We start from the raw sequence: 19,622 nt of genomic DNA on the forward strand, positions 1-19,622 counted from the left end.
TCGCTGCGTCCCTGCCCTCGGCCCGCGCCTCTGCCCCCGCCCCGGGGGCTCCGAGCCCGCCGCCCGCGGCCGCGCAGCCCGCCGGGGCTCAGCCCCGCAGCAGCTGTGCCGGGCCGCGGCCGCTGCTCGGCGCTCGGCTCCTCTGCCCCGCCCGAGGCGGGGCCGCCTCCGTGTCCGCGTCCGTGTCCGCGGGCGCGTCCGCCTGCGCGTCCCCGCCGCAGCATGGAGAGGCTCTTGGGGCTCTTCAGCAAGGCGCGGGGGCCGCCGTCCGGCGGCGCTTCGCTGGCCTGCGTCCGCGCTGCCTACGAGCTCCGCGAGGAGGAGCTGGGCAAGCTGCACCGCGCGGCCGCCAGCGGCGACCTGGCGCGGCTGCGGCGGCCGCGGTGGCTGCCGATCCTCGGCATCGACGGTCGGGACAAGGCGAAGCGGTGAGGGGGCGGCGGCGGCGCGAGCGCGGGCGCGGGGGGAGCGCGGGGGGCGGCCGCGAGGGCCGGGCGGCGGCGGCGGCGGCGGCGTCGCGGGGGGCGGTGTCGGCTCGGCCGCGGGCCCGACGGCGCTGGCGCCGCCGCGAGGCTCCAGCGGGCCGAGCTGCGAGCAGAGAGGGCTCCTTTCCCGGGGGCGGCCGCTCCCCCGGCGCGGCGCGGCGCGGCCCGGCAGGGCTTTGCCTGGCGGGGAGGGAGGGAGGGAGGCAGTGCCGTTTCCCGCGGGGGGTGAGGGGCGGTGCCCGGCAGCTCTGCCGCCCTGGAGAGGGCTTCCCCCGGGGCACTTGGCACCCGAGAAGGGCAGCGAGAGCTGCGAGCAAGCCGGAGCGCTGCTGTGCTGCCGTCGGCGTGACGGCGCTGCGGGGGCAGGTCTGCGCTGGGCGCTTTGCTGGGCGTCAGCGAGGCCCTTGAGAGCGAGCGTGCGCCCGCGCTTGCTGCAGCGGTGAGCAGGGGCAGAGGGCCGAAGGCACGAACTGCCGAAACGCGCCGCGCGCGGCTGACGTGCTGGTGCCCCGAAGGCGTCGCCTTCGCCTCTGGCAGGTGCCGCGCCGTGAGCGCCGAGGTTGGAAGGAGGGCTGGGGGGTTGCAGGGTGCCCTTTTCCTAGCCCGCCTCGGGCTTTGGGTGCTGTCCCTGGTGCAGGAATGAGAAACTTTGTCTAAGCTTGTTTTTTTTGGAACCGGAAACCGGTCTACGCCCTACGCCCGTCACATAGGCAGGAGCGGTCTCTTCAGCTGTCTGCCTGTCTGTGTCAATGCGATCTATTTAACTTCTAGGACACCTCTGCATCTGGCTTGCGCTAATGGACATTCGGAGGTTGTGTCCTATTTGGTAGAAAAGAAGTGCAAGCTGGATCCTCGTGACGGCTTCAAGAGATCGCCGCTGATGAAGGTAGGTGGAGTATGCGATGTTGCAGGTAGGGCTTCTAAGCTGCGTGCTGAGCGGTCGATCTCTTGGGTGGTTCTCGGCCTAGGTGTGGGTGGAGATTGCGTGGTGAGTGGCGCTGAATGGGCGCAGGTTTCCTGCTCTTTGAGGGTGTTGCTGTTTAGTGAGGGTGGCAAGCTGCGGGAGCTGTGACAGAGGGAAGGGGAGTTGCGGGAAACGTTTCCTTTTGTCCTGTGCTGTTTGCAGGCGGTGCAGTGCCAGCAAGAGCGATGTGTTGCCATTCTGCTAGCGCGTGGTGCCAACCCTAACCTTGCCGATGCTAACGGCAACACTGCCCTTCACCTCGCTGCCATTGCTCCTAGCACCTCTCTGGCAGGGCAGTTACTGGAGCACAACGCGCACGTTGATGCGCAGAATAAGGTACGGGTAGAATTTGGGCAGGGCCGCTGTTGGGAAGAAAAGGTTGCTTTGCTTTGCTGTGTTTTTTCTAACTGAGGGGATTTACGCTTCCAGATGGGCTACACTCCCCTTGCTCTTGCTGTGACCGAACACCACGAGGAGATGGTGGAGTTCCTGCTCCGAAAAGGAGCTGACGTGCACGCTCGAGATCAGTCTGAAAGGTGAAGGGCTTGTCCAAAGAGGGCCTGGGTCCCCTGAGTGTTCTGCAAGGTTGCCTGAAGAGAGGCGTGGGCGTGAGCCTCTCTGCAAGGCCGGAGTAGCCACGCAGAAGCAGTTCTTTGTGGGTGGGTGCCTTTTGACAAGTGGTCTGCACGTGGCTGCCGTGGTGCCTGACGGGATGGCTTCCGCCTTCAGGAGCACCAGCAAGCCTTGTGCCTGGTGGCCGCAAGGCAGGGAACCTGCAGCTAGTTTGCAGCGGTGCTGTTAGGCAGGAGTGGGTTTTTAGAACGCAGGCAGTAGTTGGTACGTAGGTGCTGTGTGGCAGGCAGCGTAGTCTCTGTGTCCTGACGTTTGCTTTGACAACGGGTGTGTGTTGAAACGAGAGATTCCAACTGGATGTGAGGAGAAAGTTGTTCACCCGGAGGACAGTGCGCGAAAAGGTTGTGCAGGCTCCCTCCCTGGTGGCGTTGAAGGACAGCCCAAGTAAAGCCCTGAGCAACGCGGTCCGGCCTCGTAGCTGAGCGAGCTTTGGGGAGGTGTTTGGCCGAGAGAGGTGCTGAGGCCCCTTCCGAGTGGAGTTCTCCTGTGCTTCCCTGTAGTTGGCTTTGCTTTCCTTCTACGTTTGGGAAAGGGGGAAAGTAATTGTTGTGGGAGCAGACAGAGATGAAAATAATGCCGGTGAAATGTCTGTGTGGGCTGATACATTTCGTCTCATCTTTTGGATGCTCCAGGACGCCTCTTATGCTTGCTGCTTCTGCTGGGCACACGAGCATGATAGAAGTTCTTCTTCGCTACGGTGCTGATCCTTCCGAGAAAGACGTTCTTGGATGGACAGCGGAGAAGTATGCTCAAATTTCCGGGCATGCTCGGTAAGTGCTTTGGAGTCACCGTTCGAGTCGCTAAGTTGTCCGTGTGTGCGTGTTGGCTTACGGGCACAGCTGGTAACAGCTGCTGGGTTTAATGGTGTGTGGAGACCTTTGTTGAAGCTGGGCTGGATGGAATCCTGTGGCACGTATCATTGCCGTGTCGAGTGTGAATTGGGACATTTTCCCGACTTCCGCCCCAAATGCTCTGTTAGCTTTCAAGTTTGTTTCTGCTGAGCTCACATCTGAGCAATGCCAAGTCTGGGAAGTGTGTCTCTGCCAAGTGAAGTGTATATAAGTGCCCCCGCAGACGCGCACTTGGCCCCAAATCTAGAGCTCCTTTCCTCTGCCGCTTCCCCTTTTGTCGTAGCCTGTGTGGAGGGGAAGCAGGAAGGAAGGGTGCCTGGCACGTACAACTAGCCCGTGTGCGTTACCTTTCCGCTTGTCCCTGAATAGGGGTAGCAGGGAGAATAAATGGCTCTTTGTATTCTGGAAGCGGTGTACGCAAGGATGTTGTTGTTTTTAGCGGGAGTATTTCCTTTCTTTCCGCCTATAGTGTTAGTCAACACCTGGCAGAGAGTGCAGCCGAGGAGAAGGCGGGAGAAGCTTCTTCAGGCGGTGCAAGGGACGAGGCAGTGCTTAGCACGCCTGCCGGAGCAGGAGCTGCTGCTGTCTCTGCACTGGGTGCTTGTGCTGTGGCCAGCGGAGGTAGGATCCTTAACCGTGGAGGGAGGGGCTGAGGAGGAGGATCCGTACGGCCTTTTCTTTTGGTGGCTTGTGTTGTTGAAGCTTATCGTGTTCACCGTTGGCTTCAGCAGAGGCCGCAGAGGGAATAGCAGGCAAAGCTTTGTAAATGTGCTTCGGTGTTGCCGACTGGACGTGCGTCCTGCAAGGCTGAGGGGGTGCTTCTGCGGTTAATGTGTGAGCCGTCCCTTAGGAGGGTTGTTGCCTATTGGATTCGCCATGCTTCTAGGTAGGGGCTTTGCTTTTCTTCTTGAAAGAACAAAAGCAAAACCAGCCCCCCGAAATACTGCGTAGTAGGTGGCATTTTCAACCGTGGGGTGGCGGGGAGGAGGAGGAGGTGGGGGATACAAAGAGAGAAGGAGAAAGAACACAGCATCACAGAATCGGTAAGGTTGGAAGGGACCTCTGGAGATCACCTAGTGCAACTCAAGCAGGGTCACCTGGAACATGCTGCACAGGATTGCGTCCAGACGGGTTTTGAGTATCTCCAGAGAAGGAGACTGCACAACCTCTCTGGGCAAGCTGTTCCAGTGCTCTGTCACTCTCACGGTGAAGAAATTGCTCCTCACATTCTAGTGCCATGCTAGTTGTTTGGTTGGAAGGCTATAGAAGGAGAGCGTTGATTTTATGTAGTTCCTTATTTTGGGGGAGGGAGGAGAGGATTCCGAATGGTGAGAAGAACTGGTGGTTTGGGGCATGCTTTTGTTCATGCTGTCTCGCACGAATGTTTCCCTCCAGTGTGGCAGGAAGAGGAGAGCGATGACAGCTGTCCTGCTTCTGAGAAAGCAAAACGCAGTTTAGCTGCCAAGGTAAAGTGCCTCCAGAGGCAGAGTTTCCCGTGGAAGGACTGATTTTCAGGGGAGACCTGTCTGGACTGGGGCAAAACGGTGTTTGCAGGCAGGTGATTTTCTCCTGCAAAGCGGTCTCCTGTGTGCCGCCCTCTCTGCTGCTCTGCGCTGTGTCCTCAAAGACTTGTAGGTACGGCAGAGCATGCAGCAGTCTTGTGCTTGGGCGCGAAAGAGAGTAGGAGACTAGATAAAAGACCACATGGTTTGCTTCCTGGGAGTCACATTTCTAGACCATCAAAGTGGCTCAGCTCCTAGATTACGTCTTCTTTTGTGCTGCAGACGTTGCTCTTTGTTTCCGGTAGCTTTGGTGATAGAATCCTGACTGATGTGGCAAAAGGGCATTTATTGTTCAAAATCGGCTGAAACGCTTTGTCCCCTGGCTCTCCCTTCTTCCTGGTCAGGTTCCTCGGGTGTGCTTTGTGGGAGGGGGCTGGGGTTTGCTCAAGCAGGTCTCTTTTCCCCCCAGCCAGGTGAGATGAGGATGGCATTCCAGGCTTGCAGGTGATCTTGTGCTACCTGTTTCGCCTCTTTATTTTCTTTTTGATTGTTTTTGTTTTCCAGTTGCGGTGTGTGGCCATGGGACTGTGCAGTGATGAGGACTCCGAGAGTGATGCTGGAACCCAGCCTGTACTGCAGGAGGTGGAGGCGTGTTTGGTTTGTAACCTGGTTCCGTCTTTCTCAGTGACCTTTGCGAGAGTGTTGCAGATGCTGCGTGTGAAGAGGTCCTGCAGGACAGTAAGATGTGCTTGTGGTGTGAAGAGTGAAAGTGAGGTAGGAGGAGGAGGCGGTCTGACTAAGGTTCTGCCTCACAGAAGAGAAGTCAGAAGAGTTCCGTGTGCGGGTGGAGAGAAGAGAAGTATTTTGGCAGGTGTTGACTGCCTGTGCCGGGGATGCTTGTTTCTGTCCTCTCCAACTCTTTTGTCTGGCCTCATTTAGGAAGCATCCCCTGAAAGGGATGGAGTAGTGGCTAGTGGTGGTCCTGAAGTGGCCCATACTGCAGCAGCCCCTGCTGATGTGAGAGGTGAGTTAATAAACATTGATCGCCCTTGTTTCTCTGCTCGTTGTGCAGAGTCAGCAAAGGGAAATGGTGACCTGCTTGTGAGATGGGCCAGCACCCAATTGTTGCCTTGCCAGCAAGTGCCAGGGGGGAAGGGACCATCAAGTGAGGGTGATGTTTTGTGGTAGTGCTAGGCAAGGAGTGTTGTGTCCTGGTGCGTTCCTGTGCGTGTGAGGATGTTTTGGCTCATGCTTTGAGGGTTCCTCCTCTCCTGATGTGCAAAGTGATAGTGAGTGCCAGAGTGTGGTGCCCTGTTTAGGAGGGGAGCTGTCCCCAAGGTGGCTGCTGCCGGACTCTGACATGCCAGAGCCTCGTTTGGCTGCTCCGTGGCCACCTGTTGGGGGCTGTTCATTGTAGCCGTGAGAGGGGTCATGCTGGGCTTGTCATCCTCTGCTGCAGAGAAGGGCAGAGGGAGTGGTGCGAACAGGGTGGTGCAGCCGAGGGAGACTGGCAGTACTTTGCTTTCCCTGTGTAGTTGAAGTGTTTTCCGTCTCTTGGCTGCAGGAGTTGTCTGGAGGAGGAGAGCAGCAGAATGAAAGGAGGACTCACGGTGCGTCTTTTCTTGCTTCCTTTGTAGGTGTTACATCGGCAGCAGGAGTGGAGCAGGAGGAAGAGAGCGACTCTCCCTGGGATTCGGAGGTGCTTTCAGTGAGGGGCGCAGTGGGGTCCCAGTGGGGGGAATCGCTCGGGATCTCGCTTTGGACGTGGGCCCGAGCAGTGATGAGGCTCACTTCCCTCTTGGGCTGCTTCCGCCATCCGTTTGTTCCTGTGAACTTGAGCAGCTTCTGCTCTGTGCAAGCTGTTCAGTGAGCCCTGTGACTAGCTCGGGTGCGCTAATGTCGCAGGGGTGACGGCAACTGGCCTTTGAGTGTGATTTCTAGTGTAAGGTTGAAAGAGTGAAGATTCTGGCTCTGCAAGTGGCTGGAAGGGTTGCCGCTTCTTTGCCCCGGTATGCAAAGAAAGGAGTGTTTTTGGCACCGTGCAGCCAAGTAATCACCAGGACAAAAAAAAGTCAGTCGGGGTAGGCTCCGAGCAGTGTTTTGGGTTCTGAAAGGGCTGTTGTGCTTGCAGAGCCTGCATTCCTTGACATCCTGCCTGAGTGCAGAAGCAGCCGTGAAACTGCAGGTAATGCTTAAGCGACGATGCAAGTGCTGGCTGGGTATGCCACCAGTTAAAATGGAGGTTGATGCGGAAGGTTCCTGGAGATACCTTGCCCCACTCTCTGCTCGTTTGTGTTCTCGCTCACGCAGGTGTCTGCAAAGGAGGGAGGGAAGCGTGAAGGACACGAGGCTGCTGCCACAAAGACAGACTTTGAGGGTGACAGACAGGTGACTGTGTTAAAGACGTATGAAGGTGTTAGCGTAAAGCAAGCTGTGCTTCCCAAATGAGCGCGGGAGGAAGACCACAGAGAGTAGCAGATTCCAAATGTGCTTCAGATGTATTGCAGAAATCGTTTCTTTACATCTGTGAAATGGAAGACCCGCACGAAAGATGAAAGCCATGGGTTGGGAGTAGGAAGCCCTGGCTTTGATGGACAGGGAAATAATGTGCAGGCAAACTGAAAAATCGCTCTGTAGACTGATGTAGAGAGTGAAAAGAGGAACGTAGTCCATAAGCTGGTGTTGAAATAGAAGAGCGTTAGTATTGTCCAGGTGTTAATCTATGGATGTGTTTGGAGGGCTCTAAGGGGGCTGGCAGTTCCTGTTGGCCCCCACCACAGAAACTGACACCAGTTCAGAAAAAAAAAAAAGAGAAAAAAAAAAAAGAAAAGAGAAATCTTCCGAATTGCCATTCAAAGTAGTTTTTTTTCAAAAGAATACTAAATCTAAAATGGGGAAAGAGTTGCTGGCTCTGATTTTTCTCAAGGTTTAAGTAGTTCAAATATGTTATGGTAGGCTGAAGAAGAGCGTGATGAAACACAGAGAGCGCTTCCTCAAGAGAAGAGTGCCAGAGCCCTACGAGAAGGAATTTTGAACAGCCCTGCTTGGAGACGGAAGGGCCCAGAAGAAGAAAGAAGAACTCTAGTGAAAGTTTCAGAGGTAGGCAGTTTTATTTCTAGTGATTTTGATTTCACCATATTTGTTCTAAAATCGTGATAGATCTTCCTGGCAATAACTTCTGTGCTTTTTGCCAGATCACTTCTGGTGTGTCAAGTAAGTTGACTGTGGAAATACCATTTTGTTTGTTTGTTGTTCCTTCTGTCTCTAAAAATTCTGGACCAGCATACAAGACCGCATCAGTCTTGTATGTAGCTGAAGCGCAAGTGCAAGTAGGAAACCAACACAAAGGAAGACACTCTTTCCCCAATTTGTTAAGCTGTCTGCTGTTTTTTTTTTCCATTGTGTAGACCTGCTATCCTGAATTTTAAGGTTTCTAGCAGTGCTCAGGTACCTAGGTATCCTGAGGTTGACCGGGAAAGTAGTTGTTGTGCAGTATGTCTGAAAGTTTTAGTTGCAGAGCATCATCTGATCCTGTTGCGTGCTTTTCTTTATATCCTCATCAAAATTACTTGAAAAGAAAAGGAAAGGAAAACGTGCATTGGGGGGGGGAGTGTCTTTTCCACCTCAACCACTGGAAATGGTATGAAGGAGTATCGCCAGTGAATGAAGTTCTCTCTAGGAATTAAAATAATTGGAGGAGGAGGAGGAGGAGAAAGGATCATAAGAATGCTCCTTAAAGAAATCCTGAAAAGAGTTAACGGAAGGCATTGTGCAGATCCAGTGCTTGAAAGCATTATTTGTGCTATGCTACAGTACCCAGAGAGCACAAGATGCCTGTGCTAATGTGGAAGAAGGTTGCATATATAATAAACAAGGAAGGAAATTAATCAGAGTACTACACCCCCGGGGTGGTAGGTTGTGGTTGTATAGCTAACCTGTCGTGATACAGAAGGCTACAGTGTGAAGGAGGCGTTTGAGAAGCAGCATTCATGTTTAGTGCAGTTCAGCTAAATGTCAGAGAAGCAAAATACCTTTGCTAGGCCTGTTTTCCCAGACTTCATAGCACACCTACATTTACCTTTAAAGAAATATTTTGAAGGCCTGTAATAGACAATATACCATGCATATGCAACCTAGCACTGTCACTTTTAAAAAGAAGACAAAAAGTATTTTGTTAAGCTTTTTAAATTAAGTTTATTGTTGGGTTGCCGGATTTAGCGGGGGGAGAAAAGACATTTTACTCCTGTATGCCACCCTCTCTGCTGCTCTGCACTGTGTCCTCAAAGACTTGTAGGTACGGCAGAGCATGCAGCAGTCTTGTGCTTGGGCGCGAAAGAGAGTAGGAGACTAGATAAAAGACCACATGGTTTGCTTCCTGGGAGTCACATTTCTAGACCATCAAAGTGGCTCAGCTCCTAGATTACGTCTTCTTTTGTGCTGCAGACGTTGCTCTTTGTTTCCGGTAGCTTTGGTGATAGAATCCTGACTGATGTGGCAAAAGGGCATTTATTGTTCAAAATCGGCTGAAACGCTTTGTCCCCTGGCTCTCCCTTCTTCCTGGTCAGGTTCCTCGGGTGTGCTTTGTGGGAGGGGGCTGGGGTTTGCTCAAGCAGGTCTCTTTTCCCCCCAGCCAGGTGAGATGAGGATGGCATTCCAGGCTTGCAGGTGATCTTGTGCTACCTGTTTCGCCTCTTTATTTTCTTTTTGATTGTTTTTGTTTTCCAGTTGCGGTGTGTGGCCTTGGGACTGTGCAGTGATGAGGACTCCGAGAGTGATGCTGGAACCCAGCCTGTACTGCAGGAGGTGGAGGCGTGTTTGGTTTGTAACCTGGTTCCGTCTTTCTCAGTGACCTTTGCGAGAGTGTTGCAGATGCTGCGTGTGAAGAGGTCCTGCAGGACAGTAAGATGTGCTTGTGGTGTGAAGAGTGAAAGTGAGGGAGGAGGAGGAGGAGGAGGTCTGACTAAGGTTCTGCCTCACAGAAGAGAAGTCAGAAGAGTTCCGTGTGCGGGTGGAGAGAAGAGAAGTATTTTGGCAGGTGTTGACTGCCTGTGCCGGGGATGCTTGTTTCTGTCCTCTCCAACTCTTTTGTCTGGCCTCATTTAGGAAGCATCCCCTGAAAGGGATGGAGTAGTGGCTAGTGGTGGTCCTGAAGTGGCCCATACTGCAGCAGCCCCTGCTGATGTGAGAGGTGAGTTAATAAACATTGATCGCCCTTGTTTCTCTGCTCATTGTGCAGAGTCAGCAAAGGGAAATGGTGACCTGCTTGTGAGATGGGCCAGCACCCAATTGTTGCCTTGCCAGCAAGTGCCAGGGGAGAAGGGACCATCAAGTGAGGGCGATGTTTTGTGGTAGTGCTAGGCAAGGAGTGTTGTGTCCTGGTGCGTTCCTGTGCGTGTGAGGATGTTTTGGCTCATGCTTTGAGGGTTCCTCCTCTCCTGATGTGCAAAGTGATAGTGAGTGCCAGAGTGTGGTGCCCTGTTTAGGAGGGGAGCTGTCCCCAAGGTGGCTGCTGCCGGACTCTGACATGCCAGAGCCTCGTTTGGCTGCTCCGTGGCCACCTGTTGGGGGCTGTTCATTGTAGCCGTGAGAGGGGTCATGCTGGGCTTGTCATCCTCTGCTGCAGAGAAGGGCAGAGGGAGTGGTGCGAACAGGGTGGTGCAGCTGGGAGTGAAGATGCCCTTGCATGACAGTTGTATGTTTTGCCTCTGTAGCTGAACTATTGCCAGTTCAAGCATTCTGGTGCAAGGCTTGGTTGAAGCAGGAGAGCAGCAGAATGAAAGGAGGACTCACGGTGCGTCTTTTCTTGCTTCCTTTGTAGGTGTTACATCGGCAGCAGGAGTGGAGCAGGAGGAAGAGAGCGACTCTCCCTGGGATTCGGAGGTGCTTTCAGTGAGGGGCGCAGTGGGGTCCCAGTGGGGGGAATCGCTCGGGATCTCGCTTTGGACGTGGGCCCGAGCAGTGATGAGGCTCACTTCCCTCTTGGGCTGCTTCCGCCATCCGTTTGTTCCTGTGAACTTGAGCAGCTTCTGCTCTGTGCAAGCTGTTCAGTGAGCCCTGTGACTAGCTCGGGTGCGCTAATGTCGCAGGGGTGACGGCAACTGGCCTTTGAGTGTGATTTCTAGTGTAAGGTTGAAAGAGTGAAGATTCTGGTTCTGCAAGTGGCTGGAAGGGTTGCCGCTTCTTTGCCCCAGTATGCAAAGAAAGGAGTGTTTTTGGCACTGTGCAGCCAAGTAATCACCAGGACAAAAAAAAGTCAGTCGGGGTAGGCTCCGAGCAGTGTTTTGGGTTCTGAAAGGGCTGTTGTGCTTGCAGAGCCTGCATTCCTTGACATCCTGCCTGAGTGCAGAAGCAGCCGTGAAACTGCAGGTAATGCTTAAGCGACGATGCAAGTGCTGGCTGGGTATGCCACCAGTTAAAATGGAGGTTGATGCGGAAGGTTCCTGGAGATACCTTGCCCCACTCTCTGCTCGTTTGTGTTCTCGCTCACGCAGGTGTCTGCAAAGGAGGGAGGGAAGCGTGAAGGACACGAGGCTGCTGCCACAAAGACAGACTTTGAGGGTGACGGACAGGTGACTGTGTTAAAGACGTATGAAGGTGTTAGCGTAAAGCAAGCTGTGCTTCCCAAATGAGCGCGGGAGGAAGACCACAGAGAGTAGCAGATTCCAAATATGCTTCAGATGTATTGCAGAAATCGTTTCTTTACATCTGTGAAATGAAAGACCCGCACGAAAGATGAAAGCCATGGGTTGGGAGTAGGAAGCCCCGGCTTTGATGGACAGGGAAATAATGTGCAGGCAAACTGAAAAATCGCTCTGTAGACTGATGTAGAGAGTGAAAAGAGGAACGTAGTCCATAAGCTGGTGTTGAAATAGAAGAGCGTTAGTATTGTCCAGGTGTTAATCTATGGATGTGTTTGGAGGGCTCTAAGGGGGCTGGCAGTTCCTGTTGGCCCCCACCACAGAAACTGATACCAGTTCAGGAAAAAAAAAAAGAGAGAAAAAAAAAAAAGAAAAGAGAAATCTTCCGAATTGCCATTCAAAGTAGTTTTTTTTTCAAAAGAATACTAAATCTAAAATGGGGAAAGAGTTGCTAGCTCTGATTTTTCTCAAGGTTTAAGTAGTTCAAATATGTTATGGTAGGCTGAAGAAGAGCGTGATGAAACACAGAGAGCGCTTCCTCAAGAGAAGAGTGCCAGAGCCCTACGAGAAGAAATTTTGAACAGCCCTGCTTGGAGACGGAAGGGCCCAGAAGAAGAAAGAAGAACTCTAGTGAAAGTTTCAGAGGTAGGCAGTTTTATTTCTAGTGATTTTGATTTCACCATATTTGTTCTAAAATCGTGATAGATCTTCCTGGCAATAACTTCTGTGCTTTTTGCCAGATCACTTCTGGTGTGTCAAGTAAGTTGACTGTGGAAATACCATTTTGTTTGTTTGTTGTTCCTTCTGTCTCTAAAAATTCTGGACCAGCATACAAGACCGCATCAGTCTTGTATGTAGCTGAAGCGCAAGTGCAAGTAGGAAACCAACACAAAGGAAGACACTCTTTCCCCAATTTGTTAAGCTGTCTGCTGTTTTTTTTTTCCATTGTGTAGACCTGCTATCCTGAATTTTAAGGTTTCTAGCAGTGCTCAGGTACCTAGGTATCCTGAGATTGACCGGGAAAGTAGTTGTTGTGCAGTATGTCTGAAAGTTTTAGTTGCAGAGCATCATCTGATCCTGTTGCGTGCTTTTCTTTATATCCTCATCAAAATTACTTGAAAAGAAAAGGAAAGGAAAACGTGCATTGGGGGGGGGAGTGTCTTTTCCACCTCAACCACTGGAAATGGTATGAAGGAGTATCGCCAGTGAATGAAGTTCTCTCTAGGAATTAAAATAATTGGAGGAGGAGGAGGAGGAGAAAGGATCATAAGAATGCTCCTTAAAGAAATCCTGAAAAGAGTTAACGGAAGGCATTGTGCAGATCCAGTGCTTGAAAGCATTATTTGTGCTATGCTACAGTACCCAGAGAGCACAAGATGCCTGTGCTAATGTGGAAGAAGGTTGCATATATAATAAACAAGGAAGGAAATTAATCAGAGTACTACACCCCCGGGGTGGTAGGTTGTGGTTGTATAGCTAACCTGTCGTGATACAGAAGGCTACAGTGTGAAGGAGGCGTTTGAGAAGCAGCATTCATGTTTAGTGCAGTTCAGCTAAATGTCAGAGAAGCAAAATACCTTTGCTAGGCCTGTTTTCCCAGACTTCATAGCACACCTACATTTACCTTTAAAGAAATATTTTGAAGGCCTGTAATAGACAATATACCATGCATATGCAACCTAGCACTGTCACTTTTAAAAAGAAGGCAAAAAGTATTTTGTTAAGCTTTTTAAATTAAGTTTATTGTTGGGTTGCCGGATTTAGCGGGGGGAGAAAAGACATTTTAGACTTGGGGCATTCACTAGGGTTTTGAGGGCATGTTCTGCTTCCAGTGTGTGCATTGCTTGTAGGGGTGCATAGGCTCAGGGATGAGAATGATATTTTTGGTAATACCTAAGCTGCTGTCTGAGTCCTGCTTCAGTATTGCAAATGTTAAAAAGCAGTTTGCTGCTCAAGCGTTCTTGTGGGTTCATTTCCCCACTCTCTATTTATTTGTATTCTTTATCACGTAGGTGTCGGGCAGCAATGCGAGAGAAAAGGAGCTGTTGTACAAGCATCGATTAGTACGAGATGAGATTGCCGTACTAAGACTCGAGGCTGATCAAGAAAGGCGCAGGAGCCAGGAGGAAGAAGCAAAACATTTAGGGTCAAATGGGACCTTGAAAGAAAAGAATGAAGATCTTCGAAAGGAACTTAGGCTGAACGAGGAGGCTTTAACACGAACCGTTCGTCGGTACAACGGGCAGCTGAACTCAGTAAAGACGGAATCGGCAGTGCTGACTGGCAAACTGGAGCAGGCAAAAGAAAGCAAAGATCAACTGGAGGCAGAGGTGGAATCGCTGCGCTCCCGCCTGAGCTCTGCTCTTGAGGAACTTGAACGTCATGAGGCATCGAAAAGCAATGTTGAGCAAACGTTTCAGAGAGAGCGTGACGAGTGGCTTCGTTTGCAGGACAAGCTCCGTCGTGACCTCTGTGATGCGCGAGACGCTAGCGAGAGCTTGTCTCAGCAGCTGAGCAAAGCTGAGAGCAAGGCTAGTAGTCTAGAAAGTGAACTTCACCAACTGAAAGGGAGGCTTAGAGAAAGAACATTGCTTTCAGAAGTGGTGCCGAAAGACTCAAGTCCAGCGCAAAGTCGGGCGAAGGAATGTGACCGTGCTCGCCAGCTTGAGAAAGATCAGGTAAGCAAGTATACGATAAGGCAAGAACCTCTGCAGGAACGACTGGCTCTGCTCCAGTGAAAACCTTTTCCTCTGTCAGCAGCTAGGAGATAGGCAGAACAAGAGGATCATCAAAGGAAAGGTAGTGAGGGGTGTCAGGGCACATCTGAAGCTATTTTCAATAAACTCAGAGCTGACACTGAAAAGCAAGCTTAGCTGATGAAGGAGAGAAACAAGGAACTAAAGTCCCAATACTAAATGAAGTATTAGGAAACCACGACCCTCCTTAAGAGACAGCGATAGTTCAGCTGCCCTCAGTGGGCCAGGATGGATAGCAGTGAGCAGCTGTGCAGATGCACACTGGTGGTGGGCAAAACTGCTCATCTTTGAGTTCACTCTGAAGACTGACGTAATTACGTAATCTGATTGGTGAAAGTAAAAGCATAGTCCGTGTTCGTACCCTTTTCTTCATGCGCGTGTAACCGTTTCATCAGGGTATGGCCGGACAGGTGCAGCAGGAGGTTACCGACGCTCTTGAAAAGCGGTCGACGTCAGAAGCTTTGCTGGCGGTTGCCACGCGTTATCTCAGGGACCTGGAAGAAGACAAACTGCGGCTGCAGAAGGAGCTGGTCAGGGTTAAAGGCAAGGTAGGCAAAGGCTGTAACTACATTAATGGCTGTGAGGAGAATGTTGTTTTTCCCTGTAACCGGTGAAAAGGGGCCCAGCAGTATTCTGTGACCAAGCGCCTGGGGGGTCTGAGGAAGTCAGTCATTCTAGGCTGTGGTAAGGCATGAAGGCGGTGGCAAACACAACGGGCTCTTGAAGGAGCCTGTTTCAAGCGTGAGGGGCGAAGCAGTGTGTGGGGAGCAGCTCTCTGGTGGGTAGGTCTGAAGAAAGCTGTTGGTTGCCTGTCACAAGCCGCCTGAGCTTTGAGGCTGACTTGAAGGTGACAGTGGGTGAGCTAGAGATGCCCGGAGTGTGTTGTGCATTTTGCTGTTCAGACTGCTGTGCTCACGGCCGTTATTATGGAGCTGGGAAGTCGCTGCAGGAGAAGGGTGAACGTTGCGAGTAATGCTTCCCCTGGGAGGGGCGACCGGCTGGAGGCCAGGAGCGTCACGGGTCATTGAAAGAGTAGGGCTGGTGCTGCAGCAGTGTTTAGGGCCGCTTGTAGGAAGTTGAGCTGGGGATGGGAGAGGCCAGTATGCAAGAGGATGAAGCACCAGGGTTTTGGAGCGTCGACTCGGGAGTCGAAGGAGTCGACTTGTCTGTATGAGAACAAGCTGCCTACCGTGGGTCCTGGTTGGGGTTTTACAGCTGCAGGAGTTGGAAGAACAGCGCGTTCAGTCCGAGCGTTGTGCTCAGGATTTGAAGAGGGCCCTGGAAGACGAGCAAAGGGAAGCGATGGCTTCTTGCCGGCAACTGCAAGACCTTCCGGAAGCCTCCTCGGGCTCCTCGGGAGCCATTAGCCGGAAGGATGTGGAAGAGCGAGTGGCACGGTAAGGAGCTGTCGCAGTGAAGCTTTCTGGGATGGTGCAAAAACAGCAGGATCACCTTGCTGCATGGCAGCCAGTCAGTATGTGATTTTGAGAGAGGCTTTTGCTTTAGCTTACGTTATTTCACGCTGTTGTGTCAGTGTTTGTGCTCTTGTGGGCTCCCGTTAACGAGACCTGTGTTTCTTGTCAAGGCTTGAACAGGCAAAGGCCAGCCTGGAAGGCAGAGCCCAGGAACAGACTGCTCGCCTGGAAGCTCTTCAGGAAGAGCTGCACAGCTCAGCCTCTGTAAGCTGGTCATGGCCTTCCTTTTTGATGAGCTACTGAGCCTAGTTATGTGTGTGTGTGGGGGGGGGGGGGGGGGGATGTTCAGAAGGGATTTTCCTGGGGAGGCTGGGGGAAAGAAAGCATTTGCTGCAGCCCACCGAGGATCGGCTGCTGTTGGTGCACTGCCCGGCTTCCTGGTTTTGAGAGTTTTCACGGGGTACTCTGCTGAGTCTTCCTTAACACTGGCTGAGGTCCGGGTTTGACACTCGTGTGCTGGTTTAAATGTTTGCTGCTTTATCCCCGTCGTGGTGCGTAAGGCATCAGGCAGCAGCACTTCAGACGTTCCTGCCTTCAAGGCACTCTGCAAGTTAGCTTGTGGCATTGCCTTGGTGCCGAGCGCTTTGTCGCCGAGCCCTCCTAACTGGCGAGCTCAGGCTGTGACAAGAATTCCATTCCCGGCCTCTGAGCCCCTTGCCTGTGTAGTGCCGATGGATTCCTTGGCTCAGAGGTGTAAGTCCGTGGAGTGACTCAAAGAACTCCAAAGAAGCCAAGGTGCAAGTAATATTGTCCTGCTCCATCCGTGGGCAGCTTTATTCTGGTGTGCTGGGGCTAGGTGGGTAGAGACAAGCCCTCAGTGAAGGGGAACTGCTGGATGACTGGAGCTGGGGTTAGATTAGTAAAGGAGTAGGGAGATGGAGAAAGGTCTGTGGCATTTCTTTTTGGTCATACCCTTGAGTGAGGTGTCAGCTTCTGCCTGGAAGGAGTCCGTGTGGCTTTTTGACTTCTTTTAATACTTCCGTAGGTTCATAATGGCCTGGAGGACCTGATGCCTGGCTTAGGGACAAGACGGGTGCCTTTGGGGGAAGACCAAAATCAGCAGGTACATCAACGGTTGCTGTGAATTTCTTCTTCCAGTGTGTTTTCCCCCCGCGAGCCCCTCATAGCGAGTGGCGTTCACTTTTGAGGGGGAGGAGGGGAGCGGGAGGAGGGCTGACGGGCAACTCTTTCTGTCCCTCGGAATTGGCCTGTGTGGTGGGAAGGCTGAGGCGCTGCCCTTTACGTGGGAATTCTGTGCCCTGGAGTTCCGCGGCCGTCCCTTGGCTAGCAGAGGGAGACGTCCTGTAGCAGCTTTGTGAGGAACGCTGCCTGCAGCGAGTGCGTACAGAGGCCGTTACTGAGTCGCGTGTGCCATTTCTCCTTTCTGCTTGGGAAGTGTGAGAGCAACGGAAAGTCCGTGAAGAAGCTGGCAGAGTGGGAACAACCAGCAGAAGCCCGCCTGGAGGAAGAAATGCAAAGAAACATCGAATTGCAGAAAGAGTGCAACAGGTAGGTGCAGGATTTCCGTACTTGCAAGACGTAGCGGCTAGGCTGGGTTCAAGCTTTACCTGAGCCTGTGACTTTGAGCACAGGAGTGTAAGCAACTTCAAGCCTTGCTTTAGATCTTGCAGGTGGCTTTGTACGTAAGCGTATGGCCTTAGGTAGGTGGAAGTGCAGGCTGCCCTGCAGTTGTTGTGGGAAGGGAGGGTTGCAGGGCAGGAAGAAGCTCTGTACCTGTGTTTTCAGGCAGAGGCTGACTGTCCTTGGGCTTCCCATTTTACTTGCTGACTTACTTTACAAATTGCTGCAGGTCCAAGAGGCTCCTGGAAACAGCTATGAAGAAACTGAGGGCGTATGAGAGGCGAGAGAGTGAGTCCCAGTTGGATTTCCAGAGCAAAACAGAGGGCGCATGTTCTGGAAAGGGCGATGAAGTTGGTAGATTAAGAGCAAAGGTGAGCTTTGATCTGTTTGTCTTTTTTTTTTTTTTTTTTTTTTTTTTTTTTTTTTTTTTTTTTGGAAACCTGTAGGATTTTTTTTTCCCAATTTTGTCTGGTGTTGTTAATTACCTGGTGGCTGTGTCTTGAAACAAATGGCTTTTCCATATGTTCCCTGAAAACCTCTGCCTAATCCTTTGGTAAGTGAAGAAATGTTGCAATACCAGGGTGCTGGTGTGGAAAAGGTGAATTTCTGCGGAGAGGAGAAGAAAGGAGAAGAAGGAAGACAGAGTTTGAGTTGCCCATTGGGGCCTCCTGAAGTCCTGGTGCTTGCTAAGAGTTTCTGAAAAGAAACAGCCCCCTGGATCTAGAAGAGAAAATGCCTTCTTCCTGCACTGCTTGAAAAGCTACTCTCTGGAGCACAGCTGTCATGGGCATTCAGTGTCATGGGCAGAAGAGGATGTGTTTCTTGTGGGTTCTGTCCTGAGTGTGTGGCAGGCATGTAACATGCCTCTGGTTAAGTGAGCCTGTCCTTCCCCTGTGTACAGGTCCACGAACTTTCCAACTGGCTGGCAAGAGAGCGGAGAAGATCGAGGCAGCTAGAGAAAGCAAATGAAGGTTTGCGAGAAGAGTTGGCCTGGATGCACGGAAGCCGCGAAAGTCTGCGGAAGAGCAAGCGGCTGCTGGAAGAAGAGGTGGTTGCCCTCAGGCGTCATTTAGAGGCCAAGAAGATGGATCCCAGGCACAGTGAAGACTATAGAAGGGAGATTGAAGAAAGAGCAGAGCAAGAGCTAAGGCAAAAACTGGAGGAAGTCAATCTCTTTCTGCGCGTAAGCTTCCTTCCCTCTAGTATGTGCAGTGCATCTGTGCCTTGTCATTCCTCTCTTCCTTACTGTGGTCATTTCTCAGTACTTCCTGCTTCTGCCGGTCAGGGCTGTGGAGTCAAGGGCTCCTTCTGTCTTCAGGAGGCTGTTGAAGGCTGTGAGCTTGTTGAATGGTTCTCCTGAACCCCCCTGAGAGTCTATGAATACTCTTCTTTGCACACACGGGTCACTGGGGAATCAGGTAACAGCACCAAGAGAAGAATTGCAAGGAGAGTAGTGTCTTGCCGAGACAGAGGTTGCTTAGTCCGAGCTTTGATTGAAAACTCTAAAAGTTGGTGCCTTAGCGTTTGAGCCCTGATTGTTGAGGGCAGTGAGGAGGCACTGTTGCCTCGCTGAGTAAGGTTGTGCTCTTGAAATTGGGTGTGTGAAGCTGACTAGGGGTGGACGTTCTCTTTTTCTTTCCTGGGGGTTGAAATTGCGTGATCTGCTTCAGACACAGGCAGCCACCCAGGAGCGAGTGGATCAGATCAGAGCCGCTACTGAAGCTTCCACGGTAGGCCGACTGCAGCGGAGAGTTAGCGATTTAGAATGGGAACTGGCCCTCACAAAACGCCTGCATCGAGCCAGAGCTCGTGAGAGGTTTGTGGAAGCCGTTGCCGCACCTGCTCATGAGCGCTGCAGAAGCCACTCTCTGCTGATGAACCCAGTGGGCAATGCTTCCTCTGTGGAAGAGCGAGTGGAAGCTCATATGGCTGAGGTAAGGCACTGTAAGTGCATCTTCAGTGATCCGTTGCCCCCTTTGCACTGAGTGGAGGCCTGGGCAAGGTCGCCTCTTCCGTCTGTTCTATCCGTGAGAAGTGTACGGGCACCTCTGATTCTAAATGGGTGCTGTGGTGCCCCACGCATAGCAAGGATCCTGTTTCAGTGACGTGCCTGGGTACTGTACCTGTGCCTGTACCCGTGCCGGTAATGTTGTCGAGTTGAGTTGCTAAGCTGTGAGCGTTGTCTTGTGGAGTCTCACAGGGTGATCCAGATGACCGTCCTTGGGCCAGCCCGGTGGCTAAATAGTAAGCCAGCAGTGCTGGCTGAAAAAGAGCCGTTAAATTAAATTCGGCAGCGTTTTGGTTCTTCTCTGGGTGGGTGTGTTGGTGGGTGAGCCTGTGTGTGTGCCAGAATTAGTGGTGATGCCCACAGGGGTTCAGCTTGCGCTGTTTGCTCTTTGCCTAAGCCCGGAAGCTGTACGCTCTCGGTTTGGACAGTCGCTTCTAGGGGTCTCGGCCTGCATCGTGATGAACCCTCACAAGCCTTATGTAACGGTGTAACCGTGCTGCTTGTGCCCTTGTGGATAGCCCTCTAGCCCTCCGCTGCTGTGAAGTCTTTGTGCTTTTTGTTGTCCTCTTTAAAAAGCAGAATGTGAGAAAACAGCTGAACTGCAGGCTGCTTTGTGCTGCAGTTAATGCCACGCAGTAATGAGAATGCTGCGTTGTGGTGGACAAAGTATTTCTCAGCGTGGGGGATGGTGTTTCCAGTTGTTATTCCACGTTACAGCTGGGTTTCCAA

The 19,622-nt window shown here is 52.1% G+C and overlaps 1 protein-coding gene across 1 annotated transcript; it reads left to right on the forward strand.

The window, feature by feature from the left end:
• Positions 1-222: 222 nt before the first annotated feature.
• ANKRD7 (ankyrin repeat domain 7) lies at positions 223-19,384 on the forward strand. Its single transcript, XM_062597638.1, has 28 exons — positions 223-428; positions 1,257-1,371; positions 1,612-1,785; positions 1,879-1,985; positions 2,715-2,852; positions 3,403-3,554; positions 4,329-4,399; positions 4,840-4,908; positions 5,000-5,092; positions 5,375-5,459; positions 6,073-6,143; positions 6,746-6,856; positions 9,001-9,069; positions 9,161-9,253; positions 9,539-9,623; positions 10,254-10,324; positions 10,927-11,037; positions 11,575-11,718; positions 13,086-13,751; positions 14,225-14,377; positions 15,045-15,226; positions 15,415-15,508; positions 16,290-16,367; positions 16,701-16,813; positions 17,115-17,256; positions 17,787-18,068; positions 18,556-18,819; positions 19,322-19,384. Exons 1-28 carry the CDS (start codon positions 223-225, stop codon positions 19,382-19,384), a joined length of 4,002 nt encoding a protein of 1,333 aa, XP_062453622.1.
• The last annotated feature ends 238 nt before the right edge of the window (positions 19,385-19,622 follow it).

The sequence above is a fragment of the Rhea pennata genome, chromosome 1 (genome assembly GCF_028389875.1).
Source record: "Rhea pennata isolate bPtePen1 chromosome 1, bPtePen1.pri, whole genome shotgun sequence".
Classification (NCBI taxonomy): Eukaryota; Metazoa; Chordata; class Aves; order Rheiformes; family Rheidae; genus Rhea; species Rhea pennata.